At 48.9% G+C, this 26388-nt stretch overlaps 11 protein-coding genes across 11 annotated transcripts in view; 5 read left to right on the forward strand and 6 right to left on the reverse strand.

The window, feature by feature from the left end:
• The window catches only part of BT62DRAFT_977287 (leucyl aminopeptidase), a gene marked incomplete at both ends in the record, with an annotated part of 4043 nt that extends 338 nt beyond the window's left edge, over window positions 1-3705 (reverse strand). Inside the window, 20 exons of the mRNA XM_043189267.1 lie at window positions 26-73; window positions 126-291; window positions 345-433; window positions 495-591; window positions 646-764; window positions 814-911; window positions 976-1161; window positions 1212-1354; window positions 1410-1519; window positions 1576-1745; window positions 1802-1838; window positions 1892-2021; window positions 2130-2145; window positions 2273-2325; window positions 2379-2505; window positions 2628-2750; window positions 2800-3133; window positions 3180-3405; window positions 3463-3528; window positions 3584-3705. Of these exons, the coding sequence (XP_043046206.1) occupies window positions 26-73; window positions 126-291; window positions 345-433; window positions 495-591; window positions 646-764; window positions 814-911; window positions 976-1161; window positions 1212-1354; window positions 1410-1519; window positions 1576-1745; window positions 1802-1838; window positions 1892-2021; window positions 2130-2145; window positions 2273-2325; window positions 2379-2505; window positions 2628-2750; window positions 2800-3133; window positions 3180-3405; window positions 3463-3528; window positions 3584-3705 (2460 nt within the window). The remainder of the gene's footprint in view (window positions 1-25; window positions 74-125; window positions 292-344; window positions 434-494; window positions 592-645; window positions 765-813; window positions 912-975; window positions 1162-1211; window positions 1355-1409; window positions 1520-1575; window positions 1746-1801; window positions 1839-1891; window positions 2022-2129; window positions 2146-2272; window positions 2326-2378; window positions 2506-2627; window positions 2751-2799; window positions 3134-3179; window positions 3406-3462; window positions 3529-3583) is intronic.
• Window positions 3706-4548: 843 nt separating this feature from the next.
• On the reverse strand, window positions 4549-5708 carry BT62DRAFT_21490 (uncharacterized protein). Its single transcript, XM_043180085.1, has one exon. The coding sequence runs from the start codon at window positions 5498-5500 to the stop codon at window positions 4736-4738; it is 765 nt and encodes a 254-aa protein (XP_043046207.1). The 5' UTR covers window positions 5501-5708; the 3' UTR covers window positions 4549-4735.
• A 2319-nt stretch (window positions 5709-8027) lies between these two features.
• On the reverse strand, window positions 8028-8789 carry BT62DRAFT_21726 (uncharacterized protein). The gene is made up of 4 exons (XM_043180093.1): window positions 8655-8789; window positions 8379-8603; window positions 8147-8327; window positions 8028-8095 (listed from the first exon to the last, which is right to left on the reverse strand). The coding sequence occupies exons 1-3, from the start codon at window positions 8754-8756 to the stop codon at window positions 8253-8255; spliced, it is 402 nt and encodes a 133-aa protein (XP_043046208.1). The 5' UTR covers window positions 8757-8789; the 3' UTR covers window positions 8028-8095; window positions 8147-8252.
• A 524-nt stretch (window positions 8790-9313) lies between these two features.
• On the forward strand, window positions 9314-9953 carry BT62DRAFT_925260 (uncharacterized protein). Its single transcript, XM_043184761.1, has one exon. The coding sequence runs from the start codon at window positions 9520-9522 to the stop codon at window positions 9784-9786; it is 267 nt and encodes an 88-aa protein (XP_043046209.1). The 5' UTR covers window positions 9314-9519; the 3' UTR covers window positions 9787-9953.
• A 150-nt stretch (window positions 9954-10103) lies between these two features.
• BT62DRAFT_983661 (uncharacterized protein) lies at window positions 10104-12219 on the forward strand (the record flags this gene model as incomplete). Its single annotated transcript, XM_043189802.1, has 11 exons — window positions 10104-10142; window positions 10370-10495; window positions 10548-10570; window positions 10678-11181; window positions 11231-11304; window positions 11355-11376; window positions 11429-11496; window positions 11548-11706; window positions 11762-11788; window positions 11835-11868; window positions 11918-12219. 11 exons carry the CDS (start codon window positions 10104-10106, stop codon window positions 11988-11990), a joined length of 1149 nt encoding a protein of 382 aa, XP_043046210.1. The 3' UTR covers window positions 11991-12219.
• Window positions 11966-13071, reverse strand: BT62DRAFT_1015670 (uncharacterized protein; the record flags this gene model as incomplete). Its single annotated transcript, XM_043178233.1, is given in 6 exon segments — window positions 11966-12132; window positions 12184-12315; window positions 12365-12575; window positions 12624-12873; window positions 12891-12927; window positions 12979-13071. The coding sequence occupies 6 exon segments, from the start codon at window positions 13069-13071 to the stop codon at window positions 12091-12093; spliced, it is 765 nt and encodes a 254-aa protein (XP_043046211.1). The 3' UTR covers window positions 11966-12090.
• Window positions 13072-13194: 123 nt separating this feature from the next.
• Window positions 13195-16510, reverse strand: BT62DRAFT_939781 (uncharacterized protein; the record flags this gene model as incomplete). Its single annotated transcript, XM_043187728.1, has 6 exons — window positions 15817-16510; window positions 15302-15763; window positions 15168-15251; window positions 14436-15113; window positions 14256-14385; window positions 13195-14205 (listed from the first exon to the last, which is right to left on the reverse strand). Coding segments are annotated over exons 1-6 (3003 nt in total), but the record flags the coding sequence as incomplete, so codon positions are not given.
• On the reverse strand, window positions 16508-18321 carry BT62DRAFT_925261 (uncharacterized protein). Its single transcript, XM_043184762.1, has 7 exons — window positions 17804-18321; window positions 17667-17729; window positions 17507-17612; window positions 17396-17451; window positions 16992-17342; window positions 16785-16940; window positions 16508-16736 (listed from the first exon to the last, which is right to left on the reverse strand). Exons 1-7 carry the CDS (start codon window positions 17909-17911, stop codon window positions 16731-16733), a joined length of 846 nt encoding a protein of 281 aa, XP_043046213.1. The 5' UTR covers window positions 17912-18321; the 3' UTR covers window positions 16508-16730.
• A 61-nt stretch (window positions 18322-18382) lies between these two features.
• On the forward strand, window positions 18383-20518 carry BT62DRAFT_983664 (uncharacterized protein; the record flags this gene model as incomplete). The annotated part of the gene is made up of 7 exons (XM_043189803.1): window positions 18383-18712; window positions 18770-18859; window positions 18910-19024; window positions 19074-19385; window positions 19442-19708; window positions 19762-20055; window positions 20112-20518. The coding sequence occupies exons 1-7, from the start codon at window positions 18500-18502 to the stop codon at window positions 20516-20518; spliced, it is 1698 nt and encodes a 565-aa protein (XP_043046214.1). The 5' UTR covers window positions 18383-18499.
• A 201-nt stretch (window positions 20519-20719) lies between these two features.
• On the forward strand, window positions 20720-21940 carry BT62DRAFT_925263 (uncharacterized protein). The gene is made up of 7 exons (XM_043184763.1): window positions 20720-21022; window positions 21080-21142; window positions 21198-21359; window positions 21413-21619; window positions 21682-21753; window positions 21808-21855; window positions 21916-21940. Exons 1-7 carry the CDS (start codon window positions 20813-20815, stop codon window positions 21919-21921), a joined length of 768 nt encoding a protein of 255 aa, XP_043046215.1. The 5' UTR covers window positions 20720-20812; the 3' UTR covers window positions 21922-21940.
• Window positions 21941-22143: 203 nt separating this feature from the next.
• BT62DRAFT_22170 (uncharacterized protein) lies at window positions 22144-25568 on the forward strand. The gene is made up of 4 exons (XM_043180113.1): window positions 22144-22504; window positions 22558-22625; window positions 22692-24601; window positions 24655-25568. Exons 1-4 carry the CDS (start codon window positions 22223-22225, stop codon window positions 25410-25412), a joined length of 3018 nt encoding a protein of 1005 aa, XP_043046216.1. The 5' UTR covers window positions 22144-22222; the 3' UTR covers window positions 25413-25568.
• Window positions 25569-26388: the final 820 nt, after the last annotated feature.

The raw sequence follows: 26388 nt of genomic DNA on the forward strand, positions 1-26388 counted from the left end.
CCCCCCCCCCCCTCGTTCCACCGACCTCCACGAGATATTTCAGAGTGGCGTTCAGCTCGAAACGTTTGTAGATCTGCGTCGCCCGTGTCAGCTCGATCCCCTACTCCATCTTGAAACGCGCTTACTACTTTATATTCATCCTTGAAGAACTGTGCCACCAGGCGTCTGCTCTTGGCGTTCGTCGATAGCCCACGCAACCAGTAAGTAAAGTCTTGGTCCCGCGCTGAAGACAAGAGGTACTCGAACGTCTCCTTGATCAACTCGGGATCTTGCGCGTGTCCCAGGGCAATTCTGTAGTCATTGTCATCATCATCAACGTCCCGGTCTTTAGCCGCCACACTCACATGGCCGCGGTTTTCGATGTCGGTGTCCGTGGCGACAGTTGTATCTGCTTCACAGCATCGTATTCCTCCCGACCGCCGTACTTGACAGCCTAGAGCATCGTAAATTGAGCATCCCCCAATGGAGAAGATAGCCAAACACCCCCATCGCACCATCTGGTAGGTCACCCGTTGTAACCCGGGTGGAATTCTAGAGTCGTCTCCAGTTTTCCTGAAATGATCGAAGCGCGCTCTGAGCTCATTTATCACACTTTACACGCCCCTTTAGCGGTCAAAAGAGCATATGTAGCATCAATGCACGAACCTTTCATCCTCAGCTACCGCAGCCTGTGTGATCACCGTCGTTCGCAGCCGTATTATATCCGTAGATTCCCCATCAGAATATTCGTAACCCAATTCTTTCACCAGCGGAACGAACAATGACTGCGTCGGGTGAGCGATGGGGGTAAGATATGAACGACGGACTACTCACACGGCGGAATGCATTCAAGTTGCCCACAATCTCAGGATATTCCCACCAGGTGGATACGAGTCCAGACAGATTCGATGCAATGACATCCAGAATCAAGACTAATGAGGTGCCCGTGCCCATGTCAGCGGTGCAGTCACAAGTCTGCATGGCTATTCGGCTTACATTCTTTCTCGTTCCGGAGTTTGTCTATGAGCGTAAGAGCGCTGCTCAACTTGGAAAGACCGGCCTTTGAGAGTGCCATGGCGTCATAAACTAGACCCATGCGATCGTCGACAGAGAAAGGCGAGTCGACTTGCGCAGCTTCCCCCGCAATTTTTGAAAGCCGTTCAGGTGTGTACAGCACTCTGTCTGTCAAGTCGTTTATTCTAATGCTTCAACATGCGACGAAACAGACTCACAGACGCCAGCTGTTCCCGCATTCAGCTTGAACGGTTTACTGGTGTCCAGCGCGAACAACTGAGATCGTTCTTGTAGTAAAGCGGACCTGTCAACTTTAACCTGATTGCCTGAGTCAACGGACAAGATGTTGAGTGGCACATTCCTAAGTCATGATGGCATAAACTTTCACCAAGGGATTCATAGCAGCAGGAACGCACCAGAGGGTTTCATTTTCTGCTCGTTCAGCGATCCCCGTCTCCAAAAACCTGTCTTGACGAACTTGAATGCCAGCCGGGGTCTCTGTGACAGTAAGGACGGGGAAGCCAATCTACAGACAATGCTTGTTTCATAGTTCATTGGCCATGTCGTCGAACACGCTGATACCTTGGTAACCCAGTTCTCCATGAGGTTGACAATGTCCAATCCTGTTGCTCTGCTGATGCCCTCCCATAAGTCTTTTGACGTACCGTTGCTGTACAGCTTGTTCTGGAGGTACACCGAGACCCCTTTCAAGAAACGTTCCTCACCAACATAGTCCGAAAGCATGCGCAATACTGGGTACGACAGCATCAATGCATCACTGATGTTTCAAGACAAGGGAATCACTGACCTGAAGCTGCCTTGGCATAGGATAGAGAATCAAAGATCTGGATGTGATGGATTAGCCAGGGGATATGCATTGGCAGAAGACACAACAAACCTGGTTGATCTGCGCAGCTGTAGGACAGTCGACCTCGATAGGATGAGAAGAGCGTTTCGCGTCAAGAGCAAGAGCTTGGTTGAGGTGGTCACCAATGAAATCCGATTTGGGTTTGAACTCGGGAAATACTCTGTGGAATCAAGCGTTAATTTGACACGTCAGCAGATGTAATGAATGTTCACTTGTCTACGAAAAAAAGTCCCTAAGACAAGTCTCGTGGTACCATGTGCTGAAGCGCCTACCTGCTATAATTACTTCACCCATCTAAGAATAATCGTTCGTGACACATGCGTGGATCAATGGAGAAATAATTACCAGGGTAGCAAAGCCTAGACACAGATCTTTATCTCGAAAAGGTCAGAGACAGCGAAAGCGACCAACCTTCATTCAGATATAAGTAATTCCACCATTCCATAGTTGTGATATTTCCAAACCTGACGTGAGAAGCTCAAGCAAAACATCAAAAGAGTTCACTGTCTGTACTTACCACATGTGCGCCACCTCGTGGCTTTGAGTGGTAAAGACTTGTTTCTTTGCGTTCGTGTCCGTGGTGTTAGGATCCAGAAGGAATGCAGTGGTCCTGCCAGTTATTAATCCCCAGTTCTCCATGGCACCTAACAGCGTTCAAAACTGTCACCATGTTTGCATGAGATTGGGCAGACAAATAAGTTACCCATATCAAAATCGCTAGCCTGACCAAACGCTGAGCATAGAACACACCTTGCCTAGAATGGACTTACAACCAGCGTATCAAGTTTGGGAAGTGGATATTCCACGCCAAAGACCTCTTCATACAACGGCAACACCTTCTCCTTGACGTCCAGAGCAAACTGTGCTTGATGAATCAAGTCGGAAGTCGCTGAAACAACGCGTCTAGCCACGGTTAGGACTCGGGTCAAGTCACGTACCATATATACGGAGTGCAACTGTCTTTCCGCTTGGCATCTTGGCAGAACTTTCAAGGAACGAAAAGGGACCGTTTGCAAAGGCTACGATGTACGAGGACATGGGAGGCGTCGTATCAAAGGTGGTGACCTTCCATTTCCCGTCCAAAGATTGGAGAGACGGAAACTTTTCTTCTAATACTGCAAACTCCGAACTTCCGGGAACATAGACTGTTTCAGAGTTGGAAGGCATGTTTGAAAGATTGACCGTGTCAGCACGAGAAATCATGGTGATAGCAAAGGTCGCCTTGAGGAGAGGTTCGTCCCAGCATGGAAAGGCGCGTCGGGCATCAATGGGCTGTCGGTCCGGTCAGATCCAATCCAAGCTTGTTTGATGAACGCACCTCAAACTGGGTCAGGGAATAGTACTTGGTCTGTCCACCTTCCTTGTACTCTGAGCGGTAGTAGCCTGTCATGCTGTTTCCTAAAGCACCCTTGTACGGCCCAATACTAAGCTGAGCCTTGGAGCCAGCAGGAAGAGAAGTCGGAAATGTGAATGAGATGCAATCGCCATCCACGGTCTGGCTGGTAGGAATTAGCTTTTCCTTCTTGGTGTCGGTGGTCAGGGTCCTTGAAGAAAGAGCATCGTCAAACTAAATTAATCGGTCTCTCACTGTAGCGACTTACACTTGTTCGAATGACAGATCAGCACTGTTCAGTACAATCGTGCTTGTCTCTTCCTTAACATCCAAACTGTATGCGGACCTGTTAGCTCGATGCTATGGCACCCGTCATAAGCAATTCTTGCCTGATTTTCGCAAATCCTTCAAAGGTAAGGTTCTTCAGATCTGTACGAATAGCCACATCATAATGGGTGGGTTTCACGTTCGTCGGCAGGCGGTTAGGATCCGCGGTGGCGACAGTGGACATATTGCAGAGTGATAGAGGTGATAAAAGTCGCACTATGGAAGGCTGAACTGAAGAACGTAGTAGAACAGGACTAAGATGTGATCGATGCCGTCGTCCACCATACGTCACTTGCTTTTGACTGCATCGTTGTGCATGGCCTGTCAAATTTAGTTTTCTCGGGGGTAGAAGAGCATCCGTGCAGATTTCGCCTGAAGAATAAAAACGTCGTTCTCTGCGAAGACCATCAACTCGAATTTGTCGAGCAAAGGCCCGTCTAACAAGAGAAAACATGCAAATTTTGACACTGGATTTTCAGCACGGGAATACCGGATGACGTTGCCGGTAAAATTCAAATTCGACAAAGTACTACAACTGTAACATGCTATGGCGAGCAAAGGACATGTGCGTGCCGGTGTCAAAACGATGAACGCAATACACGAGGAGAAGGAGAAGACAAGGTAAGAAAGAATTTGGACAGCGAACGACGATCATGCGTCTGCAGTACTTCTTCAATTCGACGTGTTATTTGAAGATTCACCTTGTGAAGATCTTCTAATCCATTAGAAAGGTTCCGGATGTAGGAAGAATATTCGGATTCCAAGTCAACAAGACTGTTAAAGTGCTGGATGCTGGAATAGATGAAAATGAAAGGGCGTGCCGTGATCAATCAGAGTAACCTACCTGTCTACTCGCATTTTTTCAAGCTCGACAGCGGCTTCGCGAAGAATGGACCTGCGTCCAACACGTACATCTGTCTTGACGTGATCAAATCGTTTTGAAATCTTGTCTACGATGACCTGTTATTATGATGGGTAAGGATGCCTTTCAGTACTAAAAATGACTGACATCCTGTATATCACCCAAGATCTGCAACGATGATGGATCACTAGGCTGACAAGAGGAGAGGTAGCTTGGTTAACCTACTTGGATGATATCGTGATCCACATGGCCGCTACGGTAGTCATGATATTTCTCATATCGTCTGTGACGCTGTTCGCCGTATTCTTCGAGTTCTTCGATGTTAAACATAGGCCGGGCTGCTAAAAAGTAATCAGACTGCCGGTATAGACAGGCAACAGAGCATACCGTGTTTGGATGATTTGGAAATTACATTTGGGGGGGAATATTGTTCGGTGCGGAAAGAAAATTCGAGGGAGTTGGTTTTGTCGAATAGTGGCGTACCTCGAGAAGAAATCGTCCTCAAGGGTATATCAAATTTCTGCTTGGTTCCAGTTGAAGAGTTTTCTTTTACGAGGAGACTCTGATTTCGATCTGAAAGGGAGATAGGAGTCTCTTGCCGACCAGTGCGGTTTGTTGGATCAGCGTTCCCAGCATTGTTGTGTAGACGGGAGCTAAGACAAGCAGGACCTTTAGCGGAGGAAGGCAAAGTAGAAGGCAAGACGTCGAGAGACGCATCCGGCTTCGTAACAGCCGTATGCACCATCGCAGGGTCACAATCCAGATTGAAAATACTGTCGGAAGTTCTAACGGGTTGCTGCTGTCGAACTGAAACTTGCCGAGAGGCTACGGGCTTTTCTGTCCTATTACGAGTTTCTGCGGGCCTGTTCTGCGGATCCGTAGGGCTCGGCGTGGTCGACTCGTTCGCGGCTTCCTCTGTAGTTCGCAGACTTGTAGCAAGGACCTTCGAGGAAACGTCCAGAGACTTTATGGACTTCTTTGCAATAGAACCATCAGAATTCAGTGACACAAGTTGGTCTGCATCGAAAGTGAAAACGTGAGCAGGATTCTGGCGTTGCTTGTCCTTACTGCGTTTAGTGATACTGGGGGGCGAATCGTCCAATGTCAGATCTATCATGGTGACACTCTTTGTAGTCGGCTCCTCAGTCTATAGAAAACAAGTAGGATGAGACAGTTCAAGCTGCATGAAAATGGGGGGATCACTTTGGTTGGGACAATAAAGTCAGTATATGTTTCCGTCTCCATCAAATCATGGTCCGTCGGAAGAGAAGTGTCTGATCCCAGTGCAACCTGCATTCTGGATTCGTCGGGTTTCATGTTGGCCTATAACCGAGTGTTACTGTAACGACATTTAGAGATATTAGAACGAATACACACGTTCGTTTCAGTGGAGAGTTCGTTGTCCTGCGGTTCCGGTTTGACAGGCGATTGATGCTCGACCTGACAATGAGTGTCAGTGAGTAATTCTCGACCAAAGAGATACAAATATTGCAACAGTGTTTGCTTTGGTGGTTTTGTCTATAACTTTCCTGGCACGTTCTGAACGACGCGTGGGCTAATGCCAGCAGTCGGTTAGTTCATTGGGCATACCTTGGTATATACGTGCTCACCTTTGCTTCCTTTTGGCCGTCTTTTGCGGTGTTCTTAGCGTCCTTAACCTTGTGGGTTGGGGGCGGTTCGGCCTTAACACAGACGACACCTTTGGCTTGCGCCCTCCCCCCTCTGCCCTTCATAGCTGATACACGAGTAGAACGAGGTGCCGAGATTGATTGCCCTTCTGGCCGGTTTGAAGTAGCTTGCTTAGGAGTAGAGACAGAAGGTGTCTTGTCATATCCCATATACGCCGCCGTGGATGGTGTGGGTGACGAGGTTCGACCCTTGCGTTTGTAGCGTCTTGGCGCGATAACAGATTTCTTGAAAACGGGCGATTTCGATTTTTTAATAGCTTCGTGTTTGGGGCTTTGGGGTCTTAGACGCTTTGATGGGCGGGAGTCCTTGTCTTCAACATCCTCTATCTCGGCGGTCCGCTGTCTTTTCTTCGATGGAGGATTTCTAGTTGCCACCGAATGTGTTGACGCTTGAAAAAAAGTAAGCAACGATCAAAAATATGACCCAAGCAATGATACCTGTCTTCGTGCTTCGCTTCGATGTTTCCTCGGGTTCAGAACCATCGACAGCTTTGTTTAGAGACGTATCCTCTGTGCTTCCAAAATGAACCCGATGGCCTTGTGCTTTCGGGAGGGACTTGTTTGGCGTACGTGTGCGGGGATGTGGAAGGGGATGCGTAACACGTTCTGCGGGCACAGCGGGCTGCTGTTCCGAGGACTGAAGTTTTGTTGGGTTCCGAGCGACGTTACTTATGAGAATAGGTGGTACTTCTTGAATTTCGTCATCCGATTCGACAGCCTTCTGTTTCTGGGCACGCCTGGTTCTTGGCGGGTTCGGTGCGACATTATCTTGATCACCCTCAACGTCAAGGCATTTCAGGTCGTCAGTGGACGTAGGGAGAGAAATATCATGAAGCCTCGGTGCAGAGGGAGTTTGAAGGAAATGGTAATCAGAAGAAGCCTCAACGCCCAACACTAGAGGACGTCATGAACTCATCTTGACCGAACAAAGATAGGACCAACACGATTCACCTCGCTCAGCTTTTTCCTATCACCGCATGAATCAGCACCATATCTCTGGCAAACTAGATAGAACTCACTGGAAATGATTGACCATTAGATGCGGAGTCTAATGGGAGGTCGACGTTGAGCTTCGATGCTTTTCTTTCGTTTGGTGCGATGATTAAGCCCTGATGAGAATGAAGAAGCCGGTGGGGATGGCGGCAAGAAAAAAGACAAACCAAATTCCGAGTCCTCAGGCCCTTGGCGAATCTTTCCTTGTCTGTGCTGGAAATTTCGAAAACCATCGTTGCATTTCGAGTGAAATTTTGGCTTCCGGATGTCCGATCAATGATAGGAAATGACGTTAGATCTGCAGTGACAACAGTGTACAACGAAGAACCAGTTGCGTTAAGTTTTATCTTCTGGATGTTAGCGAAAGGAACATGAAAGGTCTCGTAGGTTCCGTTCTATAAAAACGGAGGACATAAGTTGACAGATCAACAGATGCGAATCCCTACCTCGTCAATATTGGACGTGAAACCTTTATTGTCAAGGTAGATGGTGTTATCCACGTTGGGGAATGTATCCGCAACTCGCAAAGACGCAATCTTAAAGGGCTGCGGACTAACGGTATGTCAGAAGGGTACACAACCGTAGTTCGGTTAGCTCACAAAGTGATATCTGACTTGGACAGTGTTGCGATAATCTTTACCGACAACGTTTCCCAATCAGTAATTGACGGCGAGGATAAGACCTTTATTAGTTGAGCATCGCAGGTGAAGAGTTCTGAATCGAACGTCAGCCGTAGGAAGCGCCTCCGTTTGTCATTTCCACCCCTTGTGGCGGGTGGCAGGATGCTCGCGAAGAGTTCTAAGAGGGCTTCTATAGCCAAATAATCTGTTTCATATTAGCTAAGGCTCAGGACAATACCAGGAAGTGATTACCTTTGCATCCAGCAAGCGTACGACCGATACGTTTGCTACTTGGCTAAGAAATAGCAAACATTGGTTGTAGATTTTCACTCACGCTCCAAGCAGCTTTGGGTCCTGCAGCGCGAGCCGATTTTCACTCAGGGATGCAGTTTCCGTTAGCAAGATATACGCCTGTTTAATGCATATGAACATATGCGCGCAAAATAAGAGAAAAGGACCTGCCGAGCAGACAAGATTAACACCAACTGTTAAACGCTCAGACTGTGTCCTCAAAAAGTAGCCGTCGCATAGCACAGGATATAACACTGTAGCGATACTTTTCTTGTTTTCATCTGTGGACGGTTAAGTGTTGAGCGAATAGCCCTAAAAACGAACAACTTGTGGGGTTTCGTTCGATGAAATCCTGGCAGATGATTAGCTGTTGTCTGATGCGTAAGAGCGATGGGTCGCGGACCAATACACCAGAAAGTAGCGCAGTTTGTGTTGCCTGCCAAGCCGCAACAAGGCTGTTAGCTTGAACTAGCAGAGCAGGCTGGACCTTCTTGACGGAAATACAGATTAATGTAGCAGAGCAGAATCGAAGCGCAAGATTGGTGCAATGTTGGTAGAGCGGTAGAAGAGGTTTACGAAGGCAAGATCCTATTTTTTCAATGACGTTCAAAGACGGAGATGGGAGATCCTGCAATAGGCTTCATTGAATGCAAATTCGACGGACCGGGTATGGACTTACCAGCAGCTTCACCGCCTCCAATACGTGCTTCAACGACGAATCGACGCTTTCAATTTTACGAGACGCAGATAGGGCGGACGCCGCAGCTTGCACAACGTCCATAGGGCTTGCGTCCGAATTGATTGGTGATGGTCGAGAAAGAAGTCGGACTCCGAGTCGACCGAGTCCCGAATCTTGAGTCTTGACGTGTCGTGCACGTGCTCCACGCGACCTATGGGCGTGACAACTACCCAAACAGCAAACTCTTACCTTTTCTCCACCTTCACGCGCGACATCGAACTCTCATTCCCCTCACTTTTGGGGAATACTGTGCACAACGGAGAATGACGCGCCATCGTTCCAATGCGAATGGTATTCGCAAGACTCAACATGTCGACCTTGCACTATTGCAAGGTACCTGGTGACATTTTTCCATCCGGATTTTGTTCTTGTAACTTCGACAGACAAACATCGATATATCGTATTCTGAGCTTCAGGAAGAGCGATACTTCTGGACGGGCGCCATCTTTGGCTCGTTGTTGTCTTTTACCCACTTATACGGTCAACCACAACCTCCAGCTACGTCGAATGCAGGACCTGGTCGGTATCGTCGCTCACTACGACGGTGCTTGTTTTCCTCATTTGTGCTACCTCGTTTTCTGACAGGTTTCTCGTAACTCTCTTAGTTTTTTTCCTTCAACCCCGAAAGCCCTATCGGTGCTATCACTGCCGTTACCTCAAAACATCTCTCCTGGACACAACCATATGAAAAAAACCATCCAATTTGACATCTCCACCGTCTTCCCCCAGGCATATCACCGCTGCTTTCACGTCTCGGAAGCGCCTGGCCTCGAATAGGCCTGCTCTCTGAAGTCGTCTGTCCTTCATGGCTACTTGTGACCCAGTCTGGTACATTGCGACCTCTCCTATCCTTCCGTTTCCATTCGTCGATAGTAGCCATTGCTCGATGCCGGTCAGGCCGGCTCAGCAGGTCTTGCCAGTGCCACTTTATACCCCTTCACCATTCCGAACACGAGCTGAGCCTAAGGGTCCAAAGAAGTTCTCAAGCCTGTGGACTCGTTTCCCCGTGTCGGGATGTGCCAACATTCCATCCGCCGCTGCGTTTCTGATGATATGCCAATCGAGAGTCTGACAGAATGTCTTTCGCTATTACTATCAACGCGATTATCTCATTCACGCACTCATTGTAGCGGATTATTCACCGGGGTGGCCACCTTGTTCCCCTTCTGGCCTTTTCGAACGCTACTGGAAAAAGACGTCGTACCTCCATCTTGTAAGAAAGAAAGCCCTTGGATACGTCGTATGTAGAATGCATCATATCAGAATCTTGTCCTTGGGTTCCTTTGCGCCGCCGGTGACACGGACCCGTGATATTGCCAATGATGTTACGTAAACACGGGACTTGTGTAATAAATTTGTAGCAACTATCGTCCTTGTCTGTTGGCATCCATGACCACGTTAAAAGATTCCTTCCTGCCAATCATAAGTGTGAGTAAATCCCTTTCTTGTATTCTCTCTCCTAATGGTTTAACCATCCATCATGAAGCCACCGAAGATTAAGAGGAGGCATCTAAGAAAGGTGAAAATTTACGGGTCAACGCAATGACTGCCACTCATTTACTGCTTCAGTACTCGTGGCTTCCTGACGTCCTCAGACTTAAGGGCAGCGTGCGTTCATCCTCTGCGATGAGAGATGTTTCCTGATCAAATGCCAGGTTATTCCTCGCATCTGGGGGCCTGTATTAACAGTCACGATTTTTGCGACGTTTGTTGCATATGCACATACCAAGGGTCATCAGGTCCAACTTACGAACTCCGTCGTTCCTTTGCTATCTGTGGTTGTAAGTTAGCGTGCGTTCTACCAGATGTACATGTCTTGACTTCTCCCTCAAGGTTGGCCTTATATTAGTATTCAGGTTAGTACGCGTATTTATTTCAGAGCTGATTCCTTCTCATTCTCCTTTCAGGAATGGGCACGTCGGTTCCTTCAAAAGCATATGTCTGTCAGCTGATGACACTAAAGCACTTCTTATGATCGTTACTGGGAAGGACGAAAGTCATTTGCATCCATGACATCCAACATCCGAAATCTTTCCCGTCTGGTCTGGGTAAATGTTGCGCCTCCACCTTCAGACCAAGAGATTTCCATCAAAGGAAAAGCAAAAACAATAACACCCAAACAGTTGGAACGCAGGAAGGCAGACGCACTGCATCTATGTCTGGCGTTTGCTTATGCAGTCAAGCACTACCTTCGCGGAGAAGACGGTACCAACTGGGAAGATTATCGTGGATTGCTCCCACCCTCATTCCTCCAAGCAGAAGATATGGGGTATCGTTCTGACGCATATTCAGCGACGCGTAGCTCATCGCCAGCACCAAGTGACAGCAGCGGCATGACGTCCCTTGACCGACCCAATGCCACGAAGCGAGTGCGTGTAAAGCGTAGCAAACCGAACCTTATCAGTCAGACGACACCGTTACTGTCAATTCAATTCGCGGAGGAAACCTCTCTTCCTCTTCCATTAATGTTAGTATCTGTCCAATGATTTGCTCATGCTTAGACTGACTACGCGCAGTATTTCTCATGAATTGGGCCGAATGATATTCTGTTTTCGTCGAGATGGACTGTTAGAAACTGTTGGCCCAGCAGGTGAGTTGTTCGTATGTCGGCAAGTATCATAACCCTGACTAATGGCACAGGTACGAATGCAATGACTCAATTGTAAGTTTCTCGACATCTTTAAATGACCCTTGACTTATTGCGACCATCACAGAATTCAGGGCATGGTCGACCAAATGACGACCATGGAGCGTGTTGCGAATACCCCGATCCCACCCTCTTGTGCGCATATACCTTCTGTGTTTCAATCGTCTTCTTACCTCTATCTCTTAGATGGAATTCATCTGAAGCAATGCGTCACCCTTTATCTGTTTGCCTTACCGCTGACCCTCGTCAATGACCTTGGCTGGACTATGATACCTATAGTGACGGTCGTTGCATTCACTCTGATGGGCATAGAAGGTATTGCTGATGAAATTGAGATGCCCTTTGGTGAGTATGCAGTTGTTCTGGAGCCGTTCCTGTACTGACGCAACGTCTTTAACAGGAACAGACAAATCCGATCTTCCTCTCGGTACGTGTGCCTTCATTCTTTTGCTTCTTTGACTGATCCCTCGTAGATACATACTGCCAAGATCTGAAAGAGGAAATCGGGTACGCTTTTCTACTATACGATCGGCTGACTTCTCATTGTCGGCCCTAGATTTATGATAACTCGTCTGCCTGAAGTAGGGGAGGGAGCCTATGGCTACGACGATGGCGAAGGAGATGATTAAGATACCAATGCCTTGACAACGGCGTTCAAAATATTGACATGAAATCACGCAACAGAAGGATGTTTAGGACTTGACATATATATTAATCATTCCTAGACATTCATTGGAATTCTGGGCTACAGAATTCTCCAGGACCATATGGCTGGAATGAACAGTTAGCGTAGTCAGATCGATCAATTTCTCTTGGACATACCTTTGTAGTAAGCGCTGTTAGACCCGCCGAATTCTCACTCGTTTGGCGCCCGCTCTGAGGACCAGTTTTCGGCTTTTCACCTTTTGCGAAAGCATCTAAAATACGTTTGGTGGATTCGGGAGTCAAGTCCTCCTACAACAGCATGTAAGACAACAACGACCTGTAAGGTTGAGCCACTGACGTAGAAATCATCGCCGACGACCATCATTGGTGCGTTGCTACAGGCGCCCTGACATTCCACTTCGACCACCGTGAACTTGCCATCCTTCGTCGTCTGGCCAGGATGTATGCCTCCGAGATGGTTGCATACGGTATTCAGGATGTCTGTTGAACCACGCAGCATACAAGGAGTCGTCGTGCAAACTTGAACAAAGTTTTCACCTATAGGTTCACTGCAGAGCGTTTGAGATTCGAAAAGTCAAAACACGAGTAGTACGCACCGGTTGAACATGGTGTAGAAAGTAGCAACTTCATACACCCGCATAGGCGGCATTTCGAGGAGCTTCGCCACGTAGTTCATGACACTGATACTCGTCCATCCTTTGTTCTGTCGCTGTCCGAGGTCCAGGAGGGGTATTACTGCTGCCTTCTTGTACTGAGGCGGGTACCTAGCAATAATTGCTTTCGCTCGTGTCAGATTGTCGGCGTTGAATTCAAATGCAATCTGTTTCAATGCACTTAGTCGATTTGCTTTGGATGTGGATTACTGCATGCCTTGGGGTTGTTATACGGTGTGTCCCGATGCTGTCACGACGGTCGATAATACGAAAACAAACGAAAAACTTGGCTACGGACCACAAATAGAGCATCCGACTGGCGAGGACATGTCGTAGATACCCGTCGTGCAGGCAGCCGTGCAGGCAGCCGCAGAGCTAATCTGGAGAACATTGCTGGTCGTGAAATCCAACTGGCGCTCTGGGTGATTACTCGGCTTTCCACGTGGCTAGTCGGTGCGAGTCCTCCCGCCAATCAGATCACGAGAATTGACGCTAAAGTAAAATACTTTTTTATATCATACTTATCATTGACCGACGCCATTTACTGGTAATAATATCAGCCTTGAGAACAACTCCTGCAGCAGCTCGCTGTAGACCGGTTTCGGAACTACCACCACCACCTTTGACCCTTTCCCCCTTGTCGAGTCGAGAAAACACGGCGCCTGCCCACTCAATCACACCAAAAAGGAGTGCAGTGTGCTCTAAACACAGAGATTTTCCTTCATCCAGCTCCTGATAACCTTCGAGTATCACAAGGGTCAATTCCAATGAAGATTGAAGAACTGATGCCTGCCTCCCCATTGGTCCACCACCCTCTTGGTTCCTCGCTCCCTCGCCGCTATCAAGTTCTTCTTCGTCTTCTATTCGCGAAACTGGCCGAGTTCCGATGTTCACTGCAAGTTCCAGGGCATCGGGCCCCAAGACTGCAGACCACTCAGGTGCATTCCTTGATGCATGAAGCAAGACGCCCAACGTACTGAGAAAATAGCTTAGCACGAGAGAATTGAGAATGAGGCCCGTTCCTGCACCGTAATACACCTGTCTTCCTTTCAGATGTGCAGTTCGCTCTTCCCGCGTTTGCTCGTCTCGAAGGAAGAGCCAAAATCGGTTCATCAGCGGTCCTACGAAGAATTCTGCAGCGACTTCTGTAAATTTAACGGCACTGTGTGGCACTGTTTCATTCAAGTGCTCAGGTTTCCTGACTTCGGCAACCATTTGCGGTTTCTGTATGCGCAACCGTCGCTCGCGAACCACGGCGGGCGCACTTGCTAGGGCACTGTCCTTGCCGCTTTGAATGGCTTGTCGAGTAAGGTCTTCCATGATGACTGGTAACAATGTCATTCCAAAATCCCGGCCCGTAATGTACTTCCTGTGAAGCGATGCAGGTAGAAGCTTGCTTGGATATTGGGGTAGAGGTGGATGCGCCAATCCGCTCATCTCTCTTGCGCCAAGTGCTAAAGCATTGAGCATGACATATCGTTGACCGACATTATACTGATTCTTGAAAAACTCTTCAATTATGCACCTGTGTTCAAAGGTATCAGATGAGTGCATTTTGGTGACAACCCAACGCACGGTGTGGTTTTCCGTGGGCAGCAGGCGACGAGAGCAACAAGAGCATTTTGTCGGCGTGTGTCGAAATTTTCCAAGTTGTAACTATTATGAAGTGCAATAAGACCATATGTCAGATTGGCAGCATTCTCCTCTATCTTGAGCATGAGTCTATGTTTCAAGGGTGTGAAGTCATACACCGACCTAGCTCTGTTCCAAAAAACTGTTTCCTCCGAATGAGATCTTCGCTGCATGAAAGAGCCAACTCGATCCTATCAGCTTCAAGAGCCGCATCACTTTGTTGCACCCCTCCGCTACTTCGCAGCAGTTCCCCAAGCTGAACGAGATAGACGGGTCTGGAAATTTTCTTTTTAGTCACGTTGAGTGTAGGGTCCTTTTCGATGTTATCTAATTCAGATGGTGTGGGAGAAACAGAGCGCGAAGAGGCCGGGGAAGCATAACCGGTCAAAGAGTCATCAGAGTCATAGTCTCCTGCATTGCTCCGTAACATCGAAGATTGGGGTGACGCCTTGCGTATCGATGCGGCATCACCTGGCTCTTCTGTCTTCTTTGTTGGAACGGGTTCCTTCTCAAGAACAACAATGTTGGAGTCCACGTCCCGTTCATAAAGTAAGGCTCGAAGAGCTCTCGTCCATGGCTTTCCATCACCAGTGCCCTCCCAGTCTTCAAAATTGAGTTTCTTCCCGGATGCATGGGCAACGACTTCAGCAGCCAGCATTCCACATCGGCGAATTGAGGCATCCATGTGTCCGATGTACAAACTAACGCCGGAAATGAAGTTTCCTCCCTGCGCTAGGCTGGAGACTTCTGGAGAGTTACGCTTTAAGTATGACACTGTGAAGACCAGAAGAGCGGTAAAATCTGAGCAAGAACTTAGTCGGATCCATCCGTATCGAAATAATAAATTTAGCTTACATTGGTGCCGAGCGAGAAGGGAATGCTTGACATGATCAGGTGAAGACCATACATTTACAATCTCTTGCAGAAAATGACCCAAGGCTTAGTGAAATCAATGAGTAAGAGCCAAAAATGTGTACGAAGAGAATCACCATTATCGTCGGCATCGCGTTCCTGTGGACCCGCTACCCAACAGACAAAAATTCGTGCGCAAGATTCGTCCCAATTGCGTCCGAGGATGATGGGAATAGCAGTCTCGCAAAGCTCCTTATTATCGAGGGAAATTCGGCCAACTAATCGGTCAAGTAACAACGCCTCTCTTTTGACCCAAGCCCTTTGATATGCACTTCCATCCAGCGGTGAGTCCAAAGTTCTCAACGACGCGAAAAGCGACGTTAATACGGTCCGCAATGTCAGGACTGATGGAAATCCGAGGAAAACCTCAGCCCAAAACTTGGAGTAGCAGCTCTCGTTCGCACTGTCATCGAGGCGACTCCTGATGATTGGTAGTGTTGCCTGAAAGAAGGATGCTTGCGATGGCAATGTTGGAAGATTTGGAGGAAACAGACCGATATGCACCGACTTGGCGAGAAGAGAAACAATAGATGAAACATCTGACATGTGCTTTAGACTTTACAGCTCCCTTTAAGGGATAGATGTGTCGTACCATTTTCATGCTTACCATTGACGGCTAGCGAGAAAATGAGAGTTTCGCAGCGAACAGAGAGGTTGTTAAAGTAATTTCCTTGTGCCAGCGAGGAGGGAATGGAATCTGTACCAGCAAAGTTGGCCACTTTCGCTGGCACAGCAGAAAAATTGCGTATGCAGTCTTCCCATAGCATATCCTTCTTCGAATTGCTACCCCGGGAGAAGATAGCTTTATATAACCGATCGACTGGATACTCTGTTGTGAGACGTTCCAAAAGGTGAATAGAATAACCAGATAAAGATATGGACAAAATGGTCGAATAGGCAAAAAGCACAACATCCCCCGATGATGACAGAGCATACGAGAAGCTATCCGGACAGAAGTACTGTTCCAGGATTGACGTCAGACTGTTTCTTGCGAGAGCTGCCTCCCATGTGGGGAATATGTGCTGCAGAATCGTTTGCTGGATGGTAGGTATATGTCTAAGTACCTGGGTGGTGTCGTCGGAGAGAGGATTAACGTTGTATTTTCTCAATGAGGGAGGCAGCAACCCCAAACAATCGAGCGGACCGCTGAGCAGAGCAAGCAGCGTAGTGATGTCGCCTACAGGCAGCCGCAACTGTTTAACAACATCTCTTGCGTTCAGAGCACGGTCCATAGAATTTCTCAGAGTGCACGTCGTGGGCAAAGCAAAGAGATGATCGAAGCGCGCCAGTACCGCGCATACAAATATATACAAAAGATAGCTAAGGGTAAAACCGGTACAAGAGCTACTTGGTCGGACGTCGTACATATACAGAATACAATAGAGACAGGTACAGGGGACCATTGGAATAGAATAAGGTAGAACAACGAAGAAAATATATACACTACAAAGATAAATCCTATATCTCTCCAACTACACAGACCCGAGAAATGAAAAATTCGGTTCATCAAGCCTGTGTGCGCATCAACAGTGGGACCGAAGAAAAAACCGCGTCTCGTACCTTATCAGCCGCCTTCTTAGATGCAGGTTTCTTGGTAGCAGCGGTCTTCGACGCGGGCTTCGCCTTGGATGCAGGCTTAGCTTTGGAGGCGGGAGTGTCAGCCTTGAGCTTTGCAGGCTTCGCTTTGGAAGAGGGCTTCTTGGCCGCAGTTGTCGCCTGCACAAGTGTTCAATCGATGTGTCTGAAGGGGGATTTGTGAAGATTGACCTTCTTAGCGGAAGCCTTCTTCGCAGTGGAGGCCTTCTTTGCGGTGGCAACTTTGGGTTTCTTCGCGGTGGCAACTTTCTTTGTTGCAGCGGTAGCCTTCTTTGCCTGCGTAGCCTTCTTGGCGTTGGACGTATATTTCTTAGTAGTGGCAGGAGTGGTTTTGGTGGTAGCAGCGGCGGTCGTGCGAGCAGTCTTAGCGGGTGTCTTAGCTGCTGCGGCAGCCTTCTTGGATGTAGTAGCGACTTTGGTCCTTGTAGCTGTCTTGGACGCAGGTTTCTTAGCGGTGGTAGGTTTGGCAAGAGCTTTGGCTTTGGTAGCAGTGGCGGCTGGTTTCTTGGCTGCCGGTTTGTTCTGTTACGTGGGTCAGGCGTTTACCCAACGACGGCCATCATGGGGACTCGTACCTCCTTGGCGGCATCAGCACGGACTTTGGGTGCGAGCTTAACTTTGCCTGATGGTCCTATGACAAAGAGATCATCCGTCGGACACATCGGGTCGGTGCGAGAGTAGCATACCTTTGGGAAGGATGAACACGCCTTTCTCATGACCGGAAGTGATTGCACGGTTCAGCTGAGAGGCGGCGGTATTGTTCAGGCCAATCTGGTACTTGGATTCGACGAACTGGAAGGAGAATCCATCAACACCTGGGTGACGATAACCCTCGTGCGGCCTCACCTTCTTGATTGTTGGCCGAGAAACGCCTCCCCGAGCGTCTTCAGGATGGGCAGTGATACACTCCTAAGGTGTAGAGGAAAGCCATTAGCAAGATCCGAGCAAAAGAGGCGCCGTAGGACGGTGAAGAGAACGCGAACCTTGATCATGTCGACCCAAGACGGATGCGTTGCAGCGCCCGACTTTGCTGCTGCAGCACTAGACCTGGTAGGAGCCTTTGCTGAAGTCTTCTTGACGGCGGCGGGCATGTTGGCGAGAGCGATAACGGAGGAGACGAGTACTTGCGAGATGACGAAGAGGGGAAAAGTGGGTTGAAAGTTGGCCGTTTGTTGATTGCAAGACCCCTAGAATAGTCACGTGCATACAATGGTGCACAGACCGTCCCATTGTCAAGACAGAGCAGGCGACAAAAATGAATGATTCCCTCCGTACTGCTGGGAAGTTGATGATGCTGTCTTGCAGACGACAAATCAAGCGCTGTAGTCAGAGGCAACGTTGGGAACGGTAGTAGAGATCATTGACCAATGAGAATCAAATCTTAAGCACGGACCCAGCTCCAGTGTCATCATTGGCGGCAACAGTAGCCAAGAAGAAAATAAAGGCTGCATTTTCGTGAACAATGGCAATAGCGGCAAGCAAGAGACAGGACAGGACAAGGAAGAGTGCAATTGGCCGATCGCCCAGTTTTGTCGGCCCTTTTTGGATCATCGGCCCGTCATTACCTACTACGTACCACGCAGGAAGGGCTGTTCGGGTCCATTCAGACTCTCACATTCATCTGCACCAGAAAATCGTACAAGAGAGTGTAGGCTGGCAAGGTTTACCACTATTTCAAGATGGGCGTCAATATCTCCGACTACCTGGTTACCGATGACCTGACTGTCTTGCTTGGTCTCATTGCAGCAACCGTCTTTCTTCTCCACAACTTTTACAAACCTCAGCCGCTAGTGCACCCCATCCTTCTCGGTCGCCAGAGTGATGTTGCCCGTGTCAGGAATCCAGGAGAAAGTGCTGTGTACAGGAACTATGGGACTGGACTCATGGGAAGAGTACGTACACAGTCGTTCGCTCCCATACGTGGCAATTGACGGTTTCATATGAAAAAGTTTCCTCTGCGGCCCACAAAGGACGTCTATATCCTCAGTGATCTGGTCAAGCCCGACCATGATGCGCCTCGTACTCTCTGGAACACCAAGGTATTCTCTTTCCTACCTCCTTCAAAATTATCATTCTAATACTCCGCTAGATCACTAACCCCACCTTGCAAGACCGTGTCGCCTCTTTCGGGACGGGTTTATTGCGATCGACCGGTATACAATCCCAAGAGTCCAATGTCCTTCTCCTGCTCAACGACTCGCTTGGTATGTATTATCAGTTCCCACCTGCTACGCGTTTCTCACGAAGAGGCAGAATTTATTATCAGTGACATGGCACTTGCTATGCATTCTATTCCGTCGTTCACGATTGCTGCAGCCAATCTCCTCGCTGGAATTCTTGAATCTCATCCACCCACAGTCATCATCACCCATGCCGAGTTGCTTCTTCAGCTGCTTGAGTTGATTTATGACGCGGGAGAGAGTGACCAACATCATACCATCGTTATTGTTGGCGAACCAAGCGCTCAGGCCATGGCTCGTGTCGCGAGCAAGGTTAAGGTTTTCAAATGGGAAGACGTTGAGCGCGAAGGTGTGAAGACGGAAAAAATTCTTGGCCAGGCTCCCAGTATGTTAAAAGGTTTGTGGTCCTCGTGTGAACATTCTAAGGTTGTCCTTCGATAGAACCCAGCGACATTTTTACCGTGTCCTTCTTTGCAAACGGCAATGGTCAGGTGCAAGGGGCTCAACTCACCCATGAGAATATTACGGCAGGCGTCGCGGCCATTCGCGCACTGCTTCCTGCATCCCACCCGCTGTCTCCTCTGGATACGATGGTTTCGGCACATTCCCTGAGTACTGCATATGGCCGTTCTATCGCTTATACTGCCGTTTTTGAAGGCACTAGTTTCGCGACACTGGACAGTTCGAAACTGTTTCCATTCGGCGACAGTAGGTCTTCACATACATCCCTTTTGAGGACTAGCAGACTTAATCATTTACAGCTGCTGTGCAAGCGAACGTTGCAGATGTTGCGACCCTTAAAAATTACCCGATTCCTTCCCCCACCGTCCTCTTTATCAAACCCGGTCATCTGGAAACCCTAGTATCTTCCATTCTGGATGGTGCGAAAAAAGCATCCCTGATTTACCCATTCGCATGGAGGCACAAAGTATCGGGGATTGCGGAAGGATTCCTGACCAAAGACAGTTTGTGGGACCGGCTCGTATTTGATAGTGCTAGAGCGAATGTTATAGGCGATGCTGCCGGTACTCTTGCCGCAGTTATCGTAAGCGGAGGTAAACAGGCCAGAAACAGTCATATCGCTGTACGCTAATTGTCAATTGTCGTTCAGGACCCGTGCTATCTGACCTTCTTACACCGGCGCGGGTCGCATTCTCAACGGCGTTTGTCAACGCTTTCACGCACCCCCTTGTAGCGGCGCCTGTCTTTGCTTCTCACCCTCTAGATCTCCAAGATTTCCCTGCCGCATCACCTGCTGCGCATGTGGGACCTCCGAGCATCAATATCGAAGCACGACTTTTAGGCGTGTCCGATGAAGATATTGCGAAAGACAGTGATCCTGAGGGCGCACTCCTGGTCCGTGGGCCGCCGGTGGGTAGGCTGTTGGGTGGAGTCGAGGACTATGTGGATGTACGAAGCGGGGGAAGTAACGGAAGCAGCACCGAGGAGGAAGATGGCTGGGTTGGTGCTGGTGTCAGAGCAAGGGTACAGACGAATGGATCGTTCCTTGTATTGTGATTGGTATGTAAACAGTTTCAATATTAATAGAGAGTCATTATGAACCAGGGAATTCGGTGGGACTAGTACGGCCGATCACCAAAGAGAACACATCGAATTCGGAAATTATATGTGGCTGTGCTCATCGCGTAGTTTGTTGATCGGGCGCGTTGATTATCTCATCATGTGACTACGCGTTGTTTGTCAGACGCGTTCCGCTTTAAAAGGGGTGCTGCAGAGTTGAGGTTCTCGAGATTACCCTGCCCTGAAGTGCGGGACCCAGGCTTGTCGGAACTCTGTGCGGCCACCATTGCTATGTCTACCGAAACACCTATCTCTGCCTCGAAGCCTGCTTCGACAACAAAACCTGCCTCAAAGGCCAAGCCTACCAAAGCTAAAGCTAAGAAGGTAACAGCAACCAAGAAGGCCACCACAGCCAAGAAGGCCACTACAGTCAAGAAGACCGTCACGAAAACAAAGTCTACTACCACTTCTTCGCGACCTTCGTGGAAGGATATCATTACTGTGAGTAATGTTGGAATCGTTCATCATTGACAGTATGTTCATCGAGGATTGTAACAGGCTTGCATCACCGACCACAAGGAAGAAGCGCGCCAGGGAGTTTCGCGCAGCACTATCAAGAAGGTATGCGGTCGTTTCTATCCATCGCAATGCCATGTTGATATATATACATGCGCAGTACGCCGAGGACCGATACAACATCGAAGTCGTGGGTGTCAATTTGTTCCAACTCAAGAGAGCTATAAGTAGTGGAGCCGATAATGGCGTGTTTGTCTTGCCCAAAGGGCTCTCTGGCAAGGTGAAGCTCCCGCCCAAGAAGTCGTCCATAGCGACCAAGGAGGTTTGTATTCTATCGAGTGTTGGGGACGTCGGGGATTGACATGCATTTCACAGAACGCTAAGCCCAAGACCGTGACCACGGCCAAGAAGGCAGCTGCTGCAAAGACCGCCACGAAAGGACCTGCTAAAGCTACGACCAAGACTGCGACCAAGGCCACTACGAAGAAAGCGGAAGCTAAGAAAGTGCTCGCCGGCAAGCCCAAGATTGCTGGAGCGGCGAAAAAGACCACCGCCGGATCCAAAAGGGGTGCAGCGAAGAAGGTTTGTCGAGATGACGGGATGAATGATTGTATACACTGATTTGTTATTTGTTTTTTTGGCAGGCAATAACTGGAACAAAGGTTGCAGCGAAGAAGCCCACGGCAGCGAGAAAGACCGCAGGCGCGACTAAACAGGTAAGGGGTTGGTCTGATTAAAATGATAGCGTGTGATTGATATGTGGGAGCCAGACTGGTGCCGCCTCCAAGGGTCGATCGAAGCCGACCTCGAGGGCAAAGGTAAGGGAATATTTGTGCAGCAGCGAAGTAGACAACTGATAAGTAACAACGAAATCGTAGGCTTGAGAGAGGGCCGAGAGCAGAGCAGTACAGTAGTGTAGATAGGTTTTATTTTTTTTTTATTGTTGTTTGTAGTTTTAGTATGCTATGTTATGCTCAGAATGAGATAAGGACTCCGGAACTCGCGGTGGCAGGGGACCAGGCAGGGTGGCAACAGGGAGTGATGGATGACCTAATATAGAAGGGCACGCTAGCAAGTGACATGGATTGCCCTGAACGAAATCGCAGCTTTTCCCTTGACCAACGCTTACCTCCACCGCTTCCTGTTCTTGTCCTCCCCCCCATGTTCTGCATTCCCCACCTTTAAATGACTCAATCTGTGACTACTACAGCGCCAGTTCACACATATGCAACCAGAATTCGCCAGAACATTACCATCAAGCCCTCGACACGTCTTCGCCACTCTCCTGAGCCCCATCGGAAACTCAGACCAGCTCCAGCTCCAGCTCCGGGAGCCTGTGAGACTGGCCTTCGAGCCGACTGCCCAGGACCTGCAGAGACCAGCTTCCCATCTCCTCACGTCGTCCTTCATCCAGAGGATGCAAGCAGCCGTGTCTTTCATTCAATCGCGCGGGCGCTCCTTTCCGTTGTACGTCTTTTTCCTGCTCTCTAAATGTACCATTTCCAATCATTTCTCCACAGGACAACCGTGCCGTGACGATCAAAGACCTTGCCGAGATGTGTGTGGCGCAGGGTCTGGCCTGCCAAAAGTATGTAACCCAGGTCTTACTTTGCATTAATTTTTTTTTTCATGTTTGTTTTTTTTTTTGTATCAGCGTCTCCGCTGCCTCCCAGGCCATCACAACGTATATACGCTCTCATCTTCATCGCTGCGACGTACAGCAGGACCAGCCCCTTCTCCTCCGCCACGTTTTGTCCGGAACTCCTTCCGATGATCTCCTCCTTCCCGCCCTCCATTCAAAGTCGGGCGGTGCCCATCAAAACATACACGCAGACCCTAATACTCCTTTACGATCAACTAATTTCCGGAAGGGCACCATGATATGGTACCTTAGTCGCGTCACTGGCGCCCCCTGTCCTTTTGCCAGAGCAGGTATCCGCCTATGCGACCATGTCGACGTTTCTGCTACTCTCAAGGACAAGGACCTTCCCAAGCGGAACAGAGACACTCGTAGCTCTGCTGCCATTGCCGCTTCAGAACAGTGTGGGCAGAAGAGAAAGCGCCGTTCAACCAGAAGCTGTGTACGCGCAGCAATGTCGGCCGATGAACACTCGGATCCTAGCGAGACAGAGGCAGCTCCCCCTCCAAAGGTCAAGCTTACCCTTAGGTTGAAGCCTTTGGCCAAGTGTATTTCGTTTGTCACTCCTCCGTCGCTGCCCTCTCTTCACCCCGCTCCATCCGCCAACGTCATTGATCTCTCTCTTTCTTCAGACGACGAACATGATAACGAAATGCCCATCGACTCGTCCGACGACGACTCGTCCGACGATTCTCGTTCAGAAGCCGAGGATTCTCGTCCATCGCAGGATGCCGATGATGAAGAATGGTCGATGCATTCATATCCGCGACGATCAATCTCTATACCCCCGTACTCCCCATCCAGCAGCCATCCTTCGTTTTCCCCCGCCTCCTCTTTCACTCGATTCAGACGCTCTACTTCGGTCCCGTACTCTTTAGCATCACCTCCTCCAGATTCAGAAGAGGATGATGATAATACCTTTTCCATTTTCGGTGGCAGCCGCAATACTTCTTCCTCTTATGTCAATTCTTCTTTTGATGAAGAGGAGGATAATTATGTTTATCCGTCGTCGGACTTTGACTCCGGATTTGAAGACAACATTGATAACGATGCCGAAACTTCCTTCGAATCCCCAAGCCCCCGTTCCCCCTTCTCCGCTCCTCCTCTTTTACTGCCCTCTATTGTCAAACAAGAGCCCCGCGATGTGCAGGGTATTCTTGATGCTTGGGACGACATTGGTATACGTGCTCCATCCACAGTGGAAGAGGTCAAAGCTACCCAAGTCATTGGAGAAGCCGCCGCTCATATGTTAATAATGGACGTCGGACGCATACACGAGGATAACACAGTCAAGTTTGAACCTCAAGACTCGGGTACTGATTGGGACAGTGAACGTTACCGTTTCTCTTCCTCGCCGCTTGATCACACCGTCATCAAGCGGGAGGTTGACTCTCCCGATCTCGATCTGAATGCGCCCTTGATGTCTTTTACGGCCTGGCGTAACGGTACAGACCTTCTGCTCTCTCCGACATCGGCTACCTCTGCCATTGCGAATCCGTTTGACCTTCGTGATCCGTTTACCACATTCGACTACGATGAGCTCAGCTCGCCAGTATCCCGTCGCGCCAGCGAGTCGATCTGGATGGAAGATGATACAGGAGAGTACGCCACGCTGCGACCACGCGCAAAAACGGTCGCCTCCGTTGGGGGTGTCTTCAAAGTCGAGGATGTCAAAGAAAATGAGGCGCTTACGTCGCTCATTGCGGCTTTGAAAATGACTTCCCAACCGTCCGTACTATCGCCGGATGAGGTGAAGCCTCAAGTCAAAATGGAAGACGCATCCTTCCTCCCGCTGCCTGTATGTGTGTCTCCGAATGACATACGGCTCAATTGTGCCTCTCAGGGCTCCGTGAGCGGGAAAGACGTTGTCGTCGTGACGACATGTCAGCCGTGTGTTCCGGAAATATTTGCTACCGATGTTGAGGGTATGTTTTTCTACTCCATATCATCGATGTGTCATAGCTAAGTAAGTATCCAGGCATCTCCGTTTATCGAACGACTATTGGTGAATACACCGTCCTTCGAAGGATTGACACGGACTTTGTCAATTTGACCCCCATATCGGCGTACTCCCACGGGCCACAGCCGGTTCTCAGCACTATAGCTTCTGCCATAGTCATTTCCAAAGGCTCCCCGCTAATACAAGGTACATGGGTCCCTCTTGACGTCGCGCAAGCGTATGTCTGTGATCACCCTGTCGCCAGCGTCTCTCCGCCTACCACACCCACACGGACGTCTTCGTCTTCATCGTCCCTATCCCAATCAGGTCTCCTTGATGTTTTCCTCGGCGATAACCTGTATCAGCAGTTCCCTGATGCTATTCGGGAGTTTGTGAAGCACAGTAGGAAAACTCGTCCACCCGGGTTTGGCAAAGGTTTCGTTAGCATGATACAAGCAAGGGAAGTTGCTACCCAATTTAATGTTGCACTGGAGGAGAAACCGTTGCCCACGTTAGACACGGTCCTCGATGAGCAAAAGCCTCGAGCTGTGATCAGATATGATGAGCCGCTTAGTGCAACAGAGCAGGAAATGTTCCATGCTCTTTGCGTCAATCTGGAATGGGAGAAGGATCCGGTGGAGACCAGTAGTGATTTACTGATGACTTCAATTCAACCACCTCCAGAACCGGAGCGGCCGAAAGATGTTGACACTCGGCCACTACGCCGCTCAAAGAGAGTAGCGGCTATAGCATCACGGACTCGTTCAAGGAGACGGGAATCCAGGAATCTCTCCTGATATTTGTTTCTATCTTCCCACCACCTCCATTCGTTTTCATTGCGTATTAATTTTATTGAATTGACGTTTCCGCATTGCCACATTGTGTCGCTTCTGAATTCCCAATCAATTGCATTAGATTTGTATCAGCTATATTTCGTCTCTTGTTCACCTCGAATCTGTTGTCTCTTGAGCGCCTTCTTACCTTACCACGACAAGCCCCTCTTATACTCAACAAGTACACATAGAGCCCTTTATTTTTTGCATAGTAAGGTTTTGTACGACATAACGCCGAGGTTCGCCCGTTTCCCTCATTCATATGCCCTATGATTCCTATGCTCCCTTATGCCCTTGCTCTGTCTCGGTTTTTTTCGGGAGGATCGTAGTTCTCGCTGTTGTCAGCGCCGTTATATTACTTACATGTATCTTATAAGGCTTTGTCTTTCTGGCTTTATCTTGGAAGGGAGGACCATGGGGTTTTATAGACAATTGGAATAAACCTGCCTTTGAACTGTACTTTAACTGTAAATTGAATCGTTTTGACTCGGCTTCTTCGTCCGCACCTTTTTGCGAGGTTATCATAATCGATTGTCTTCTTGGATGAATACAGCCATCCATGTGCTCACAACGATTTCGCGCGTCCTAATGGACTTGTCCATCGTCCAATTGTACACCATGCTTGGTAAATATTAGAGTATGGCACGTAGATTGGGAGATAAGCCGCTTGCTACGGAGTCAGTGCCATGAATGTTTCGCTGAAATTTAAATAAATTCAGAACTCGGCGACGCTGTGATCTCGGAGACAGGTCGTATTCCACAGCACATACTGTTCTCGCCGGCCGTGTATCGGTCTGGAAGGAGCACAGTGGTTCCATGGAAGGCCCATCTTTCTGTAACGGGGACCTGGCTGTAGATGCTGGAACACATGGAGAGATATCTATCCCGAGTCTCAGCTATTCCTCCCGTTTGGGCACTTGAAACAGCATTCCATGAGCCA

This window comes from Guyanagaster necrorhizus (genome assembly GCF_019112545.1).
Source record: "Guyanagaster necrorhizus MCA 3950 unplaced genomic scaffold BT62scaffold_1, whole genome shotgun sequence".
NCBI lineage: Eukaryota > Fungi > Basidiomycota > Agaricomycetes > Agaricales > Physalacriaceae > Guyanagaster > Guyanagaster necrorhizus.